The following is a 20,207-nucleotide window of genomic DNA, read 5'->3' on the forward strand; positions in this document are numbered from 1 at the left end:
CTTGGTCTATAAAGTGTACTGCATAAGTTGTTAACTGAGCAAAATGCTCCAAGATTGTTGACCACTTTCTAAGGAATTCTAGCATTATTTTCTCTTATTACTTGACAGAATCTAGTTGTTATTGTAGCATGTACAAGTATATGAGAGCACTTGGATCACAAATTTGGGGTTCCTGTCGTCAGTTGATCCTGCATTCCTGCAGTTATCAGGTTAGATGCAAAATAAGCAAGCCGACCTTTCCACAATGAGCCACTCGAGTATATCCAGTTGTTGGTTGTAGGGTTCCCTTTGGTAGACCCCATAGCTCAGATGGTTGGCAAACTTCATTGCAATGATGAAATAGGTAGAGGTTTCGGTTCCTCTCATATAGGAAGATGTAAAATATATTGGACTGAGTGTTCATACACGATGTGCTAAACTTAGTAAGTACGTCCAGTCCATCCGACATCTCTCTGATGTTGGGTATGATCAAATAAAATGTATATGTTTGGGTTGAATTTCTGGAATCCTCTTTACACATTGTGGGTTAGTTGAGGTTAAAATATTAACTCCGAACAGTTATTGTCGTAGCAGTAGTTACATCCTGATCAGTATTTTATGTGAGACTGGGTACCGTTATTGAAGTTGTAAATGAATGTATTCAGCTGATGACACTGACAGCCATTTTACCTGAATAATCTACTCAGAAGTTCCCTGGGCCTTAGATCGAATGCTTCATTGAGGGTGGAACTTCCAAATCACAATAAACAAAAGTAGATAAGACGTCAATTCCCAATAGCTTCCACCATACAACTACTTTTTCCGCAAGAAACATAAGCTTCAATTGCAAAAGCCTTTAAAAGGCCTTATACCTTCCTTCAGCCGCACAGTACTCATTTTCTCTTTGCCTCTTTAGTCTGGTCCGAGCGTTAAGGTACTTCCTTTTGATTTTCTCTTCTCTCTTCAATTTTAAAACTATGTTTCATGCCACAGTGGAGTTTATCTGTCTAGTTTCATCCAATTCTCTCTTGGTCTTCTCTTTTTGCAATTTGATTATACTCATTCTCCTTGTTAGCAATTCAAAGTCTAGTTCAGTTCCATCTCATAGTGAAACTGATGTCTATGTCGCATTACCTCCCAAGGAGACTGACAGGGAACAAGATGAAGCTTCATTCTCGATTCAAATTGACACATCATCAGACATCGTACTGGAAGTTCCTGTTACTAAAAAGGAATTATTTAACCAGGATGACGAAGGTAATAAAAATGAGGATGAGGAAGACGAAGATGAACTGAGGAGAAGTATTGAGGAATTCATTGAGAAGATTAATAGATCTTGGAAGGCAGAGAAGTTAGGTACTTCTGGTTATACTCAAAGAGAACATCTACATGGGAACTACTAACGTAAATGGCATTGTCATTGCACTAAGAAGAGGGATAATACTTTGGCAATGATCTAATGACACAAGGAAGTTCGACACTTGGGAGGTGACTCTGATCGCCACTTTCCTTGATGCTTACCATACTATCATATTAAAGATGCTGATGATAGAAAGTACTGTATAGCAAGGATGCAATGTTTATCAAATCCTTTAAAACCGGTTTGGAGGAGAGGAGAAGATATCTTTGAACCGGCAGCTAGGATGTCCTTTTGAAGAGGATTTCGGTTAAAATCATTAAAAACAGCTGATGGATATGTTTTGAACCTGCTTCTTGTTTTTGTATTGACAGAGTAAGTGTGGGACTAGAAATTAGTTTTGGTGTGATGTATCTTGATCAGTAAATCCATTGAAATTGTATTTAAATTTCCCTCCCTATATAGATGGTAGTGATCATGTTTTCTAATTAATCCTCTACCTTTTTCTCTCTCTAGCTTTCTCATTTAATCAAATAAAATTTCGTCATTTACCTTGATTGCATATAAAGTTATCTTTATGAAGTAAAAAGAAAAAGATAAAAAATCTTTCTCAATTGTAATATCATCTTAGAGTATTTTCAGTCTAGAATTGAATACAAAGGAGTGTATAGTGTTTCGTCTAAAAATAATTTTGAACGAAATTGCTTTATCAAAAAAAAAAAGTGACGCAAATGGGTCAATGGCCGGCGACATAAAAAAAAGTCTCGAAGTGGGCCTGCATAGATGCAACGCCATAAGTTATTATAAGTTGAGTGTGACTCACTATCATTCTCCACACCAAACACATTGCAATATCACTCTATGGTCATTTAAGCTGGATCTTTGTTGCAAAAAAAAAAAAAAAAAAAATGGAGGCGTCAAATTATAGTCACCCGTACGTACCACGAGAGCTAGTACTACCTGACTTCACACCCGGTTTTCTCTCTCAGTTCACTATTCTCGGTGTCTTTGGTATTGCTTCATTCCTCGTAATCACTTCCAGCTGGATCGTTTCAGGTAATATAATAATAATTATCATCATCATCATAATTTTTTTTATAATTTAATTATGTTTATGTTTATGTTTATGCATAGGCCGTTTTCCAAAACTATCCAAGATTGAAAGATCGTTGATGTGCTGGTGGGCATTTACTGGTTTGACACATATTATCCTTGAAGGCTATTTTGCTTTCTCACCACACTTTTATAAGGATAAGTCTGCACATTTCCTCGCAGAAGTTTGTGAGTTTTTTTTTTTAATGTCTCATTTTTTGTAGAGTATGTGAATTTTAGTGAAGAATGATTTGGAGTTACTTTATAGGGAAAGAGTATAGTAAAGGTGATTCAAGATACGCTGGAAGGGATTCTGGAGTTGTTAGTGTTGAAGGGATCACTGCTGTTATTGAAGGTCCAGCTTGTCTTCTTACAGTGTAAGATTTATGTTAATATAATCCTTAAAACTTGTGGACTACTGGGTTTGTTTATTTATTTGTTTTTCAGAATGGAATTAAGATTATTACATTGAAGGAGTAATGTGAAGAGTTTCATAACACAGTTTTAAAACTGAGGGAGAAGCTCACTGAAGAAAAGAAACAAGTGATACGAAAAAGTAACTAATACAAAAGAAAACTACTCCCTAATGAGTTGTGCCAAACTGAAAACGTTTTCTTCAAAACAATGATCTCTTCTTGAAGTCCCAAGTGAATACCATAAAGTCGCCTTGATGAGTAACAACATAGACTTCACTGCTGCAACCTGATTTCCGTTGCTTGCTTTCCACAATGCCAGCCACATGTATTAGATACCTAAACCATTACCCCTTCCTTTAGGTTTCTTATCACATTGTAAATTGTGCTGCTTGCAAAGACACCGCGTGCATTTCACCCCTTCTAGCCCTGCTCGTCTGATTAGATGATTCTAAAACGCAATCACTTTTGGCCACGCCAGGATCGAGTTTTGACTCTGTAAGTTTGAGTTTGTAGTCTGAAATTCCATAGTAAAGTAGAATTCACAGTCCAAATTCCCACTGTAAAGTGGAGTTTGCACTTAACGGTGATTTTCCTAGTGTAAAATCAATCTTCACAGTGACTTTTTACTTTGTATGAAAGCATGTAAAATGACCCAAAACCTCCTTAATGTCCATAAAGAGGCTGCGACGACGTGGTAATGCCTGTTTTCAAGTTGCACAAGACATTGTGAAATGGCCAAACATGCTTCCTTTATTAAAAAAGAGGTTTCCCTGTCTATCATAATTTGGTTGACCGGGAAATTTGTGAGCCTTCATCCCAGTTTTCTTTTAGATTTAGTGATACCTTCTTGATCACAGTAGTTCAATAGTCATAATCTCACCAATTTTGCATCTAAATAGTTATTAGGTGATGCACTTCTTTTTCTATAGATTTAGGCATTTAGCTTCGCTCTTTTGTCTAGTAAGATGTTATAAACATAACTGTTGTCTCATCCTTATGTCATCCTAAATTATATTCTTGTATTACGTTGGTGTAATGGTGTTGCATCACAGCCCTCTTTATTTTGACATCTAATGTGATACTAAATATTCATAGCCAAATTGTAATTTCAAAATCAAAATTCAATCTATTTATTGTCATTGTTGGTTCTCTTTGATTGGCAGGTATGCTATAGCCAAAAAAGCTTCATACAGGGACGTCCTTCAGATTGCTATCTCTCTTGGCCAGTTGTATGGAACTGCAGTATACTTCATTACATCCTTCTTGGAGGGCGATAACTTTGCTTCCAGCCCCTATTATTATTATCTGTACTACGTGTTCATGAATTCCTTTTGGGTTTGGATACCAACACTCATAGTTATCAGGAGCTGGAAGAGGATATGTACAGCATTCCAAGCCGAAGCCCAAAGTAAGAAAAAGCGCAAGACATTCTAAGGTAATACTGCAAGAAACCAACCCCATGTCTGGAGAAATCAGATTTTCTTTCTAGTTGCACATCTTCCTTCAAGGAGATTTGAGCATTATTTGGGTACTTAAACGAGGAATTTTATTTTTCAAAAAGTGATCATTTGTGATTAGCTAGTGAGAGCCCTGTGGATTGTTGCTCTATTCACCTCGCTGCGCACATTTAGCTTTGAAAGGGTGCTAGTTGCCTCGGGGCAGAACAAATATTAACAATAGTTGATGTTTTATTAGCTGGTGAAAAAAGAATCAATAATCATTTTGATTGGTATGCTATTTTTTATTTATTTATTATTATTATTTTTTATCAGCAAAACAAGATTTTATATTAATAGTAATGAAGATGTGGTGTGAGAGATTCACACTACTAGAAATACATATAAATGCTACCCCTCAATCACAGACTCCCATTTAAAAATGAGGTCGTCCTAATTTCAAACCTCTAACACTAGGTAAGAAAGACACCCATGCCCACATAAGAGTTTTACATTTGACTATAAGTTGTTGGACATCCCTAGACTCATCGTCGAAAGTTCGACGATTGCGTTCCAACCATATGGACCATGTAACTACGTGAGCTATAACCTTTGCCAAAATCCGACCGGTAGTGGAGATTCTACCATCTGGCTTGCAGTTGAACTGCCCCATCAGACCTTGTGATGCGTCACCCCGACACTTAAGAGAATGCATGAAATAATCCCATATAATTTGCGTAATTTCACAATCCATGAATAAGTGCTGAATAGTTTCCTCCTCTTTAGTACACATGACACACCTGTTAACTAGGATTTTTCCTCTCTTTCGAAGATTATCACACGTCAAGGTCCTCCCCCAGCATAAAACCCAAACAAAGAATGAGACTTTGGTTGGAACTCTATTATTCCAAACTTTGCTAAATGGAAAATTAAGGACTCCCAAGTGCAAAGCTTGTGTCCTCTTTTCCTCGATCAACTCCTTTATATTTGTATGCTATTCTTCAACTTGATCATACTAAATCTAGTAATTATGATTTAGATATTGTGAAACGTCAGTATAGGAGACTAGCTCTACTTTTACATCTACATAAAAGTAGATACTCATTTTCAGATCATGCTTTTAAACTTGTTTGTGATGCATGGGCTTTTTTATCCGATTTGTCGAAAAAGTCTCTTTATGATAATGAGTTAAAATTATACAAGAAATTTGATCCCATTGTATTGAAATCCGTCGTGCCGAAGAAACCCCCCTCCAAGCCCCAAACCGCAGCAATCTCCCATTAGACGAAGTGCTAGAGAGAAGAGAAAGACTGTGAGGGTGGACGAAGGGGGGATGAGGGGGTGGAGGAAGTAGAGGGGAAGAATGGTAATGTTAGGAATGAGGGTTTACCTTCTCAAGGGGTAGGGGCGTCGAGGTTATCGAGTTTTTGGACTGTTTGTCCATATTGTTATCATCTTTATGAGTATCCTAGAGTTTATGAGGAATGTTGTTTGAGGTGTCAGAATTGTCGAAGGGGTTTTCATGCTGCGGTGGTTCCTACGCTGCCTCCTGCGGTTGATCCTGGGAAGGATATGTATTACTGCTGTTGGGGATTTTTTCCGATTGGGTTTACGGCCCAAGATAATTTGGGGAAGGGCTCGAGTTGGACACCTTTTAGTTCGATGTTTCCAGTTCCTCCTCCGCAGCCAGGTGAAGCGGAAAAGGGAAATAACACATCTTCGAGTAGTGATTCTGGTGAAGAAGTTGATTTGGTGGATGAACGTGGTGGGAAGAAGGGGAAGACAGAAAATGTTCAGAAGAACACTCAAATTTGTGGCCTTGTTGTTTAGCAGCTGCTAAAAATAGATTCAAGAAGATGGACATAAGAATGCGTTAAATTGTGTTAAATTGTAACAGATGGCAGAACAGTCTGTATTGTTCACTTGTTATGTTCATTGTTACTGTTCAACAGACGGCTGAACTACACGGACGACAACTGTTCACCACACTATTTACTCATTGTTCATTTTAAAGTGGTGACAGACCGTTCACCGCGAAATGGTTTTAGATGTTTTATATAGCAAGAAATTGGTCCCAAGGCCCAATTTCGATTCAAAACAATTTTAGAGGATAGAGGTCTTTTATAATCACTCACAAGGACAAATTTAGAGTGAAAATAACCCGAAAAACCAATTTCCGAGTGAAAATAACTCTCAGGGACAAATGACTCGGATTTGAAATAAATATTTTCCGATTTTACTCTTTCTGTCATTTTGCTATAAACAATGAGTGTTCATACCTTATGCTGACGTATAAACAATGATTGTTCATACTTTATATCCAAATAAATGCTTATCTTTATATTGATATATGAACGATGATTGTTACATATATTTAACAAAACAATGATTGTTCATACTCATGTCAGATATAAACAATATATTAAGGTATGAACATTGATTGTTCATACCCCAAATAGATATCAACAATAAGAATAATTATTCATACCCTAAATAAATATGCATGAACAATTATATTGAGATATGAACATTGATTGTTCATACCCCAAATAAGTATGAACAATAATTATTGTTTATATATACCTCAATAGGTATGAACAATATTTATTCATATGAACATTAATTGTTTATACCCCAAATATGTATTAACACTTCATGTTGATGTATGAACACTGATTGTTCATACCCCAAATAGGTATGAACAATGATTATTCATACTTCAATAAATGTTCTTATTGATCATACATTATATCGATGTATGAATATTGATTGTTCATACCCCAAATAAGTATGAACAATAATTGTTCATAGCTCATGTTGATGTATGAACAGTGATTGTTCATACCCCAAATAGGTATGAACAATCATTGTTTATACTTCAATAAGTGTTCTTATTGATCATAAATTATGTTGAGGTATGAACATTAATTGTTCATACCCCAAATAGGTATGAACAATCACAATGATTGTTCATACTCCAATAAATGTTCTTATTGATCATACATTATGTTGAGTTATGAACATTGATTGTTCATACCCCAAATAGGTATGAACAATGATTATTCATATGAACAACGATTGTTCATAGCTCATGTTGAGGTATAAACAATGATTGTTCATACTCCAATAGGTGTTTTTACTGATCATATATTATGTTGAGGTATGAACAGTGATTGTTCATACCCCAAATATGTATGAACAATCAACAATGATTGTTTATATGAACAATGAGTGTTTATAACTCATGTTAATGTATAAATAGTGATTGTTCATATCCCAAATAAGTATAAACAATCATTGTTCATACTATATACACCGGGTCATTTTGGTTGGGTCGGGCCGTTTATTATTTTGTACCAGGGGTATACTTGACATTTCATCTACCCGAGCCGTTTTTAATTTTACGTCAAGGGTATACTTGACCTTTCATCGATCTACCCGGTCCTTGTGAGTAATTAAAAAACAAAAGTGTCTTCTAGAGTTACTTTTTCCCTCGATTTGTCCTCTAGAGTTACTCCCTGATATGTTAAACACCAAATTAAGAATGAGAAAGAACATTGGAAGGAAATATTACATAGAATAATATCTGGTGTGAAATATCTTGGTAAATATAAATTGGCATTTTGAAGAACAAATGAGAAATTATATGAAAATAACAATGGAAATTTTTTAGGCATAATTTAAATGATTGCAGAATGGGATCTAATAATACAAGAACATGTTCGACACATAGATAACAATGAAATTCATTATCATTGTCTTGGTCATAATATACAAAATGAATTGATAACTGATAATGATAAGTATGTTAGCTTTTGAAATTAAAAATGTAATTGTTCAAAAAGTTAAATAAGCAAAATATTTTTTTGTGATACTTGATTGCACTCCAGATTTTAGTCACCAAGAACAAATGACTTTGATATTGAGATGTGTGGATTTTTCGACTTGTCCGGCTAGTAAAAGTAGATGAGTACTTTGTAGAATTTATGATAGTAAATGATACATCTGGGCAGGAACTTTTTCTAGAATTGCAAAATGTGCTTAAAATTTTTAATCTTAATATTGATGATGTACGTACGGGGTCAAGGATTGGGTAATGGGTCTAATATGAAAGGGAAACACCAATGCAAGGTGTACAAAAATAACTACTAGATATTAATCCTAGAGCATTCTATACTCATTGTGGTTGTCATAGTCTTAATTTAACACTTTGTGATATGGCTAATTGTTGTGGTCAAGCAAAAGATTTTCTTGGGGTTGTGTACAATGAATTTCTAAACGGGACTTTCAGCTGCTGAACTAATCATTTCTAAAGTTTAACTTGTTAATAGCAACACTGATCTTAAAATTTATGGTAGTTTAATTGGGCACTCATCAAATTGGATTGGGAAACCCCCAATTTTTTTTACAAGTTTGCCATATTACAAGTTTGCCATCAAAGCCCAGCCCAACAACCAATTCAACCGGTCTCACCATAACAAAACTCGGGTCGTTTGAGTGTACACTCAAACGGTCTCACCATTTCGTTTGAGTATATACTCAAATGATACCACCATATCGTTCTATTGTACATGCATGCAGTCTGAGCTTGTTGTTTGAGAATTGGCTCTCTAGATTCTCCATGGAACGGTCTGAGCGTGCCGTTTGAGTGTACACTCAAACGGTACCACCATATCGTTTGTGTGTACACTCAAACGGCTTGCTCATATCATTTGAGTGTACACTCAAACGGTTTGGCAATATCGTTTGAGACAGAGCTCTTTGTTTTTTCCATGGAATGGTCTGACCATGTCGTTTGGTATCACATGCAAGCGGTATGGCTGGGTCGTTTGGGACTTCTATGGAGCGACATGGGGGAGTCGTTTGGACTAAAATAATTGAGAAGTTCTAAATCAAGGAAATTCTTGATTAACCAATGATTAACCCGATTAACCAATAAAAATTGATTACATAAACACCAATTACACTTTTCTTATACATAAACACCGAACACTTTTCTTATAATACAAATAATTAATCGATCATAATTGTACAATAATTTATTTAAACAATGATATGCAAAATTGAATTAGTAATGATCAATTATCAACACATCCCAATTGAATTAGCAAAATTGAAATCCGATTTAAAAAATTGGATTAAGAACAACACAATTAGTTGCACCAACACAATTATATGCACTCTGCACTATTTATCTGTTATGACATATATAGTATATGCACAATTACATTCAACAACGCAACAACGATGGAAAGATAAAGGAATTTTCGAGATTATTGCAGACAAGGATCTTTTCTACTTCAAATTCTCAAGTAATGAAGCATGTCAAGCTATTCTTGAGGACGATCTACTCTTTATTGGAGGTTGATGTTTTATTGTATGTCCCTGGACTCAAGAAGTAGAAAAACAGAGAACAATGGTAACAACCATTCCTGTATGGGTTAAGATTCACAATGTCCCAAAGGAGTTGTGGACTGATGATGGGTTGGGCTTCTTAGCTAGCAAGGTGGGAGTTCCTCATAGTCAAGATGAAGCTACGAAACAGAAAAAGCGAATTGATTATGCTCGTGTACATGTTGGGGTGAAAGTTTCTACCAAGCTTCCAGACTCTTTTACTGTTGAATTAGCTCCAGGAGATGAACGAACTATCTCTTATGAATACCCTTGGATCCCAAAAAGATGTGACAAATGTCAAAAGTTTAGGCATGGCATGGATAATTGTTTGAGAAATAGAAATCCAACAAGAAGGCTGAATACCGATGGAAGGAGTGGAAGAATAAACAGAAGCTCCAATGTACAACCTGGTTTGGATAATAATGCAAATAGCACATAGGAGAGACAACAAATTAAAGTGAAAGAATGAACCCCAATGCTAATATCAGCTACGAGAACGCAGACAGAAACACTGTTATGTACGCTGGAAATGGGAGTGGAGAAGATGCGAGCAGGAGAGTATGGAGGGTTCGGGCTCATCCTACTACTCTCTTTGGAGGAGCAGGTACTAGTTGTATAAGAACTGACAAAGGAGAGGAGATCAGGGAGATGGCTTCTAGCCCAGTTTCCCAAATTGCTGAAGAACCAAATGCACAAGTTGCGGACTGTGCAAACATGGAGGATGCTAATACACCACTAGCAGAAATAGATATTCAGCTTGAATCAATGCAAATGGTAGTGTTTGAATCTCAGCATGAGAACCATATGGAGAAACTTACACTGATGGTAGTACAACCAAATCCTTTTGAGTTGTTAACAAGAGGAGGCTTAGAAGATGAGTCAATACATGAAATTTAGTACTTTGAGGATCACCTGTATGAAAAAGAATATGGTGCAGAGCAGCCTCTTACTCTTTTAGCTATCATGTCAGAGCCAAGAGTGACTAGATCACAAGCAAAGAATCTGGATCAGACTACAAAGGCTCAGAGTCCGCAACATAATAATAGTAACTCCAGGAAGAGGAGACTAGGATAGGCAGACCCAAGGGGAAGAAAAACAAAAATAGTTATCGATGAGTATGCCTATAATTGTGTGGAATGTAAGGGGAATTAACGATCACCATTGAGCTCGAGAAGTAAATAAGGTGAGAATGGAAAAGAATACTTGTTTGATGGTATTGCTTGAAACAAAGGTTAGAAGAGAGCATTTTAATACTATAAAGGATATATGTTGCCCAGGATGGACTTTTTTGGAAAATTATGATTATGACCCGAGTGGTAGAGTCTGGCTTTGTTAGGATCCTAATGAAGTAATAATTAAGGCATTGAGTTCATGTGATCAATACATACATGCTAAGGTTACTATTCTGGCTACAAACATAAGTTATTTCTTAACAGTAGTGTATGCCAGGAATGACAAGCCTTCTAGATCAAGATTGTGGTAGAATTTCCTAACTTTCCAGGTTTCTGAGTCATGGTGTATGATTGGTGATTTCAATAATGTGACGAATGCTGGAGAGAGATGTGGTGGGGCACCTTTACATCCAAGAGAAACAAGAGAATTTGTAGATTGTTTGCAGACCGTAGGCTTAACTGATTTGAAGTACTCTGGGTTCTTTTATACATGGTCTAACAACTCAGAAGGCAGAAACAGAATAATGACTAAGATCGATCGATGCTTAGTTAATTCAGCATGACTACAATATTTCATAGCATCAGAGGCAGAGTTTCTACCGCATGGAATCTCTGATCATTGTCCAATGCAGGTGAAGTAGTATGATTACAGCAGGAAAGCAAGTCCGTTCAAAATTTTCAACTCTTGGGTACACCATCCAGAGTTTAAAGCTATGTTTCTCGATGTATGGAACCAACCAATTAGTACCAATCATATGTATATCCTTCAGAAACTCAAACTGCTCAAAAGTCAGCTACGACCTTGGGCAAAAAGGTTATTCTCTAGTCTTCATTCAAAGGTTGAAGCAATTAAAGAGCTTTTGTTCAGTCTTCAGAAGCAAATACAGGAAGACCCTTTGAATATTTCTTTGGTAAGAAGGGAAAAAGTTGCTATGGAGGAGTATGCTCTTTTGACCAAATCTAAATATTTTGAATTGGCTAAAAAATCTTTGCATGATTGGTTCACACAAGGAGATAAGGGCACGCCATATTTCTTTAGTTGCCTTAAGGAAAGAAAGAACAAAAATACAATCAGGTCCCTTGTATCTTCTGTTGGTGTTCAGTTGAGCACTCAGGACCAGGAAGACAATATCCCCTGAACTTGCACATGCACTCGATATGGATGTGAGCCCATAAGAGATCAAGAAAGCTTTGTTTTTCATGGATGACTCAAAGTCACCAGGGCCGGATGGATTCAATGCTTTTTTCTTTAAGCATTGTTGGAGTACAGTGGGCAAGGAATTCACTAACGCAGTGCTCAACTTCTTTACTTCTTTTCACATGCCAAGAGGAGTAAATGCTACATTGTTATGTCTAATTCCCAAAGTTAAGAATCCTACTAAGGTGGAGGAGTTCCATCCTATTGCGTGTTGTAACATCATCTATAGGTGCATCACAAAAGTTCTCACAAATAAACTCAAGGGAGTGATTGAAGAGCTGATTTCACCTAATCAAACTGCTTTTATTCCAAGGAAAAACATTCAGGACAACATTATTCTATCGCATGAACTGCTAAGAGGTAATACCAGAAACAGACTCTCTCCCAGATGCTCTCTCAAGGTTGACCTTAAAAAAGCATATGACATGGTGAATTGGGAAACAATCAAAGCTATGATACTCAGATTTTGCTTTCTTCCTAAGCTCATTAAATAGATTTCTATATGTATGACCACTCCACATTTTTCTATCATAGTTAATGGAAGTGTTGAATGTTTCTTTAGAGGGAAAAAAAAGCTTCAACAAGGGGATCCCATCTCCCCGTATCTATTTGTGTTGGTCATGGAAATTCTTGGGTGTCTACTACAGGAAGGGATTAAATTGAAGTCTATCAAGTTGCATCCTCATTGCAAGAAGCTAAAGCTCTCCCATCTATGCTTTGCTGACGATCTGTGAATCTTTTCACGGGCAAATCATGCAGCATTAACTGCTATTAAGGATGCATTGAATATCTTTCCTACAGTTTCAGGTCTTCAAGTAAATAACTCTAAGACTACAATTTTGATTGTGGGTCTATCCGAGGGTGATGCCACATTATTAGCTGATAGGATACAGGTCAAACTTATGCTCCCACCAGTTACATATCTTGGAGTACGACTTATTGCAACACGTCTAGGGATCAAAGATTGTCAACCACTCATTGAGAGGATTACCTCGAGGATTACATATTGGAAGGCTAGATTTTTGTCACATGCTGGAAGAGTTCAACTTGTCCAATCTGTGTGTGCTGGAAGAGTTCAACTTGTCCAATCTGTGTTACAGTCCTTTCATGTTTATTGGGCGAGATCATTTCTTTTTCCCAAGAGTATTCTCGATACTATCTCTAGTATATGTGCTCGATTCATTTGGAGTGGACTTTAATTAAAACGATGCGTCGCTTTTGGGAACAAATGTGCTTTTTGGGAAAAATTTGCATAGATGGAACCTTAGTCACCCAAACCGTCTCTTTTGCTCTTTTCCACTCAAACCTCGATAAAACCGTGCTTTGCTTTTTGGGAAACCGCACTCTGAAAATTTCAAACCGGCGCTCTATACTATTACCCAACAAACCGCCTCTCTTTAGTTCACTTTTCTAATCAAAAGGTACTTTTTGGTTAGACCTATGGTCTTAGAGTTGTAGACATAGAGTAGACCCACTCACCCACCTACAACTTAATTTACTGACACAAGCAAATGTCACCAAGAGACCAACGATGATAGACTATTTTTTTTTTTCGCTATAGCCAAACAATGATAGACTAACACTTGCCCAAGTTATTTTATCAATTTCAATATTAAACTGTTTAGGTCTTTAGGAACTAATTATTTTTGGGATTTTTTTTATACCATTTAGCAAGTAATTTTATTGGACTTCTCATTGTCAAAAAATATGTAATAAAGCTTACAATTATAAAACTCTAATATATTTTCAACAAAGAAACTATTACTTGAGTAGCCACTACATGACTATAGTTACCAAATGATATGAATGCTAGGGAAGAATGACATCTGCTTAGGTGGTACAGCTAGGTATCTATGGATGTGTACATCTAAGTTAAATTAGAAAATTTTACATTTAAAGTATGTAATAATAATAAATATATAAATAAATTATGTATATAAATTAGGCGCTCTAAATAGTGGAGCTTCTGAAGTTAGGCGCTTTGACGCTCCCGCTTCCGCTCTCGCTCTCGCTCCCCACTCAATGGTCTGGTGACTAAGGATGGAACCAAGCAGCTTACTGTAGACTTGTGTAGTATTGCAGCAAAGGAACAATCTATTTGGGTACAATGGGTATATGAGCAACACCTCCATGGTAAGCATTTTTGGTCCATGCCTTGTCCTAAAGATTGCTCTTGGGTATGGAGGCAAGTTCTATCTACCAAATCCGTTGTAGCCCGGTCATAAGAAGTAGAATTGCAAATGGCTCAAACACTCTTATATGGCATGACTTATGGTGCTCGACAGTACCATTGTGTCAAAATGTACATGCAAAAGCTGCTTGGGATGGGATTCTACCACCAGAGGCCAACGTGAGTGACTTGATTAAGATGGCCGTTGGAATACCCAAATAGACCTTATTCAAGATGCAACCTTGAAACAACAAATTAGAAGTGTGCAAATATATTCGAATCTACAAGAGGACTTAGTGATTTGGACTCCATCACAATCAGGTCTATACACATCAAGCTCTACCTATATATCTCTTACAAGAGAATCTCCTGCAGTTAGATGGGCATCTTTGGTTTGGGGAATATGGGAGCACCCGAGACATGCATTCTGTACTTGGAAACTTTTCTCGGGGAGTTTACAAACTCAGGACAGGTTAGTGCATCGGAAAGTTCTTCATCATTCTGAATGTTGTTTCTGCCATCAGTCAAAGGAGAACTCAAAACACTTGTTTTTTTAGTGTTCCTACTCTCGGGAAGTCATGGATGAGATTAAGAGGTTGTTGAATTTGTACACTTCAACTGTTAATGCCAATAGAGAATGGTCCAGCATATTTCGATTGTGTGAGAAAAAAAAGGATCTTGCGGATATATATCGGGCATTCATATGTGCTACGGTTCAGGAGATATGGACAGAAAGAAACCGGAGAAGATTTCAGTCAGTTCAGCATACTCAAGCAAAGGAAGTAAGGAACTAATCGATCTCATTGTTAAGCAGACGAGGATCTATCTGCAGGCCGAAATTAAAGACATTGTGAATACAAGAGACACCAAGCAACTACTGCACACTCTTAGGCTCCAAGTCAAGCTCAAAGAGATTGTTGAAACCCCATGCTTCTGGATCAAACCTGATGAAGGAATTGTGAAGTTAAACGCTGATGGAGCAGTTAATTCTCGAGGGGCTAGTTCTGGAGGTATAATCCGAGACAACAATGGAGACACTTTAATGGCATACATGGGAAGTAGTTTGAATAACTCTATCCTATACCAAGAGCTAACTGCCATACATCAAGGGATGGATTTATGTATGCGACTTGGTATCCCAAAAGTTTTGGTGGTGTCTAATTCATTATGAGCAGTTCATGCTATAACGAAGATAGAAGCTCCCCCATGGCAGATGGTAGATATGGTAGCATCCATTCAGAGAATGACATTGTCTTTTGAGTTTATAGAATTTAAACATGTTTTTAGAGAAACTAATAGGGCGGCGAATCACTTGGCATCCTTGGTTGACCCTTCAAAGCACATGTTAGATGACTATTGTATTATTTTCACTCCTCCATTGTCTGAAATGTTGCAGACTATTGTAAAGGAGGATATGGAGGGAAAGATGTATATGAGGATTAATTAATGTAGGTTAGGGGTAGGCCAAAACCATAGCTTATTGTTAAAAAAAAAAAAAAAGTTAAAACATGTAATCAAACATGCCAAAATATAAAATAATGTAATCAAACATGCCAAAATCTAAAATAATAATTTGTTTTATATCTAAACTTGTTATTATTATTATTTTTTTTCAATTGTGAATCATAAACTAGTTTGGGGTTTGGGGTTTAGGGTTTATGATTTAGGGTTTACAAATTTCGTACCGACATAAAAAAATTTTAATTTCAAACATATTTCACTCAATTATCCAAATCTAAAATAATAATTTGTTTTAAATCTAAACTTGTTATTTTCGATTTTTTTTTTCAATTGTGAATAATAAACTAGTTTGGGGTTTAGGGTTTAGGGTTTACAAGCATATTTCACTCAATTATTTGAAATATATCAAAATTTCAAATATCTCTACATATAATACTCAAGTTTCTCATTTACTCCTTACTCCTTTTTTCATACTCAATCAAATACTTAAGTTTCTCATTTACTCCAATCCTTATTATTTTCATACTCAATCAAAACTCAATCAAAATCCTATATGGAACACAAAGATGAAGAAGAAGCATTTGAGGTAATGCTTGAGGTGCAACAACAAATTAGAGAAGGAGAAAATAGAAGAAATGTTGAAGGTGAAGAACAACCAATAGAAAGTGAAGAAGTTAGTGGCAAAAAATATTGAAGGTGAAGGTGAAGGTGAAGAAGTTGAAGAAATAGAAGATGCGACTAGTCGAGCAAATGAGATGCCGAGAAATCGTCGACGACAAAGACAACCAAACCTAAATAATGAGGTAACACTTGATTAGAATGAATACAAATCACTTGATTGATTGAATGAACGAATGAATTTACAAGACAACATTAATTAGAATTAATGCAAAACACTTGATTGATTGAATGAATGAATGGAAAACACTTGAATGAATGAATGAATGAATGAATCAACAACATTTAGAACCCGAGCCCAAACGACACCTCTGGGTCATTTGGGGACTCTAGCAACCAACATGGCTGGGTCGTTTGGACCCTTTATTGAACTACATGACTAGGTCGTTTAGGTGCCCTATTGGCCGATGTGGCTGAGTTGTTTGGACTAAATTTAGTGAGAAGTTCATTTTTTTGGTGACTTTGAAATCCCTCATTACACAAATTGTTTTAGACATTCTATATGTAGGATCCTTTGCTGCGATCCGAGAATCGATCCTCTGCAAACTTGAATGACGTGGATTATCAACCGATTTTAAGTGATAAAACAGAAATATTTACTACGGAAGAGGTATGATGGAGTATGCATTGATTTCATTTTTTTAAATTTTTTCTAAATGTAATTTTATTAGTGTATTAATAATAGTTTTTTTTTTTTTTTTTTTATGTATTTAGGTATTTCATACACGTAGCGAGGCAATTGGTTGGGCAAACCGCTAGAGGAAAACAAGTTAATGTGGTTGTGGTAATTGAAAAGTCGGAGTATGCTAAGGAAAACCGAGTAGCAAGATTGAATTTGACTTGCGAGTGCTCGGGTGTGTATCGGTCACACAAGAAGGAAGGCGAAGAGATGGCTAATAAGAGAAAGTTGGGAACCAAGAAATCGGGATGTCCATTTAAGTTAAAATGTGTTTTCCAACGCGGCACTGTCAATAGTTGGAAAATAGAAGTTAGAAATGGTATTCACAACCATGTATTGGCGAAGACCCTTGAAGGACATGCATTTGCTACTCGTCTAACCGTTCTAGAGTTTGAGTACTTGTCAGGGATGAGTAAGTGTGGAATAAAGCCTAAACAAATTTTGGATTCCATCAAGAATAGATATCATGAAAACATATCTAGTATATCCCAAGTCTACACTGCAAGGTAGAAGCTAGGTGAGGAGATTGGATATGAACGGTCTCACACAATTGCAGAGATTGCGTGAGTTGTTAGCAAAAGAATATTATTTTGAAGAGTTGAGAGAGGATGAGAATATCGAGGAGATAACAGGGTTGTTATGGGCCCATTCAGAAGGTGTTAAGTTGGCTCGGACTTTTCCAACAATTTTCATGTTAGACGCTACCTACAAAACTAACAGGTATCAGTGGCCTTTCGTATAATTTTTTGGGGTGAGTTTAACGTGGAAGTCTTTCACCGTGTCTTAAGTGCTGCTTCAGTCTAAAATAACAGTCGACTATGAGTGGGACCTGCGTCAGTGTCACAACCCGAATTTCTAAACAATAACAAAGTGAATATTTGAAATATAAATATCTCAAACATCACTATGTTCACTTGTTTAAAAGCCCAGACTATGACGGGGGATACTACAAATACAAAACCCTAACAGCCATACCATTCAAGAATCAACTTAAATTAAAATAATCCCAATAATTATCCGCCATTGCTTTATTAAGATATCATCCGTCCAAATAAAACATCAAACAAACTCTCAGAATAAAATTCCTCACTACCATGTTCTCATGCCATGCAAAAGGTAAACTACGTTATTACATCCTTCCAATAAGAATCAGACCTAAAAGAAAACTAATGGACTGCTCCAGGCAAGAATCCTAATCACACGCCGCGGTTCCACTGCCTTCCACCTATGTTCCCAAGAACACACCAACGTTGCCAAAATAAAGCAAACATGGGTCAGCAAAATGGAATTTGCTGGTATGAGTAGACTAACCACATGTAAACATTCCAATCCTTACTTATCCAACTAACACTTTAAATCTATCATAACCTAATCATTCTCAGCTTGGAAGACAGGTAGTTCCGTCATCTCAACCGGCATAGTTTCTTCCCAAGCAAAACTTCCATTATATTAACTCATTTTAATAACTTGTTTTAATATATAAAATACTTGAATTAATACTTACCAATATCCATTGCTGTATAAGGGTATGACCGCGTCCTTGCACAAAATATTATTAAGTCCTACCCTCCTGCAAAAGAAAGTTAGAAATTTTGTATAACATATGTAGATATCCTATAGGTATTCAAATGTAAGCCCAAACACACTCGCATAATCAAAACAATTTCTCTTATCAATTAATCAATTACTTTTCTTATACATGATAAGCACCCAAAACTGTATTATAAAAACCTGTAGAGACATAACATTTAGGTCAATTTTGTGCTTAATAATCATGAAATAATCGCATCTTCGTGCTTTTTGCGGGTTGGAGCAACTAATGTAAAAATTATGATAAAGCCAAAGATTTAAGCACGCGGAATAGGAGTATACACATGCCTTCCGATCAAGCCCATGTGAAGCCCAACAAATTCGGACTAAAGCCCAAAGACTCAAATAGTACGTAATCCAATCGAAGCGGGATTACATGCACGTAAGCATCAAACTTCCGCTCATATCTCTTGAACCAGGACTCGAATCGCGACGAGTGAGCTGCTCCGACGATCAGTCGCGATGAACTCTACAAATAGGCGGAAGTTGTAAAAATGTCAAAAGACCGGACTGCCATCGGATCAGATCACGTGGACCACTAGGTGGGCCCATAAGATTTGATGAGTCATCATGCAAGTCAAGACAAAGGTGCAAATAATTGGTGCAATTTAAACACCTTGCATGAAGTTAATGAGTTAGTTGGATTTAGGTGATGATTATCTAAAAAAATGAAAGGTGTCAAATGGGAGTTAGTTGTGGATAAGTGAAAAATAAATGAGAGGAGAGTGTTTCACGTGGGAGAAGAGAAAAAGGCTCTCTTATGTAAAGGGGGGCTGATTTTGGGAGTGGGAAGCTTTTACTTCCTTGACTTTTACTTTTCATATACATCCATGTCTTTAATTTTGTTTTTTTAGTTCTTAGTTTTGAGAGAAAAGCTTGTAACTTGTTAATGGGGGAACTCTCTCTAGTTTTTTTTAATAAACTCTTCTTCATTTAGGTAAACAGGTTGTAGTTTTCTTGTTTCATTCTCTTTTTTTTTTCATTTCACATATCTTCTTGTAGTTTAATTCAATCCTAGGATCATGAGCTAAAACTCTCCCAAGGGGAGGGTTAATGATGCTCATGTGAGGATCATGCTACAAATTTAGGATTCCAAAATCACTACTTAAAAAACTTAGGTTCTATTTTTCATCCTGTCCCAAAATGACAGAGATTGACAATTATCTGATCAATTGTTGTAAAGTAGAACTAGGAGTTGGAATGATATTTCAGAGATGAAATATCATTTCAATTCTACATGCTAGCATGATATGTTTAGAGATAGATATATTATGTTAGGGATTTGAGATGGTAGTGACCTGTTTCTAAAAGACTTGTAGCTAGGCCTTGCATGAGTAGGATTAATCCTTCCCTATCTCTCTCTCTTTCATTTAACTATAAACAAACTTACAAATTTTAGATAACTTGTGTAAAAAAAATCTATCTATAAAATCCTTCTCACTTAGTTCTCCAAAGTGTAGATTCCAGTTGTGATCATTTAAATTCTTGTCTTAGAAGTTGGAACAAAATCCCTACTCGAACTAGACTGACATTCTCAAAGAAAAAAAATAGTGAGTAAGGAATTATTGAGTTTTAGCACGTAGTA

The 20,207-nt window shown here is 36.4% G+C and overlaps 2 protein-coding genes across 2 annotated transcripts; both read left to right on the forward strand.

The window, feature by feature from the left end:
* Positions 1–902: 902 nt before the first annotated feature.
* On the forward strand, positions 903–4,581 carry HYD1 (C-8,7 sterol isomerase). The gene is made up of 4 exons (XM_086560775.1): positions 903–2,392; positions 2,471–2,617; positions 2,697–2,805; positions 4,008–4,581. The coding sequence occupies exons 1-4, from the start codon at positions 2,245–2,247 to the stop codon at positions 4,276–4,278; spliced, it is 675 nt and encodes a 224-aa protein (XP_086416901.1). The 5' UTR covers positions 903–2,244; the 3' UTR covers positions 4,279–4,581.
* Positions 4,304–6,319, forward strand: LOC147498937 (uncharacterized). The gene is made up of 4 exons (XM_086563375.1): positions 4,304–4,332; positions 4,493–4,573; positions 5,270–5,549; positions 5,586–6,319. Exons 1-4 carry the CDS (start codon positions 4,304–4,306, stop codon positions 6,108–6,110), a joined length of 915 nt encoding a protein of 304 aa, XP_086419501.1. The 3' UTR covers positions 6,111–6,319.
* The last annotated feature ends 13,888 nt before the right edge of the window (positions 6,320–20,207 follow it).

This window comes from Coptis chinensis, chromosome 5 (assembly GCF_015680905.1).
Source record: "Coptis chinensis isolate HL-2020 chromosome 5, ASM1568090v1, whole genome shotgun sequence".
In the NCBI taxonomy this organism is placed as follows: Eukaryota; Viridiplantae; Streptophyta; class Magnoliopsida; order Ranunculales; family Ranunculaceae; genus Coptis; species Coptis chinensis.

Coding starts and splice junctions, on each gene's coding strand:
- HYD1 (XM_086560775.1), top strand. CDS start 2,245: ATGGAGGCGTCAAATTATAGTCACCCGTACGTACCACGAGAGCTAGTA. Junction 2,393..2,470: donor TTCCAGCTGGATCGTTTCAG/GTAATATAATAA, acceptor GTTTATGCATAG/GCCGTTTTCCAAAACTATCC. Junction 2,618..2,696: donor ACATTTCCTCGCAGAAGTTT/GTGAGTTTTTTT, acceptor GTTACTTTATAG/GGAAAGAGTATAGTAAAGGT.
- LOC147498937 (XM_086563375.1), top strand. CDS start 4,304: ATGTCTGGAGAAATCAGATTTTCTTTCTA. Junction 4,333..4,492: donor GAAATCAGATTTTCTTTCTA/GTTGCACATCTT, acceptor AAAGGGTGCTAG/TTGCCTCGGGGCAGAACAAA. Junction 4,574..5,269: donor ATCAATAATCATTTTGATTG/GTATGCTATTTT, acceptor TCCTTTATATTT/GTATGCTATTCTTCAACTTG.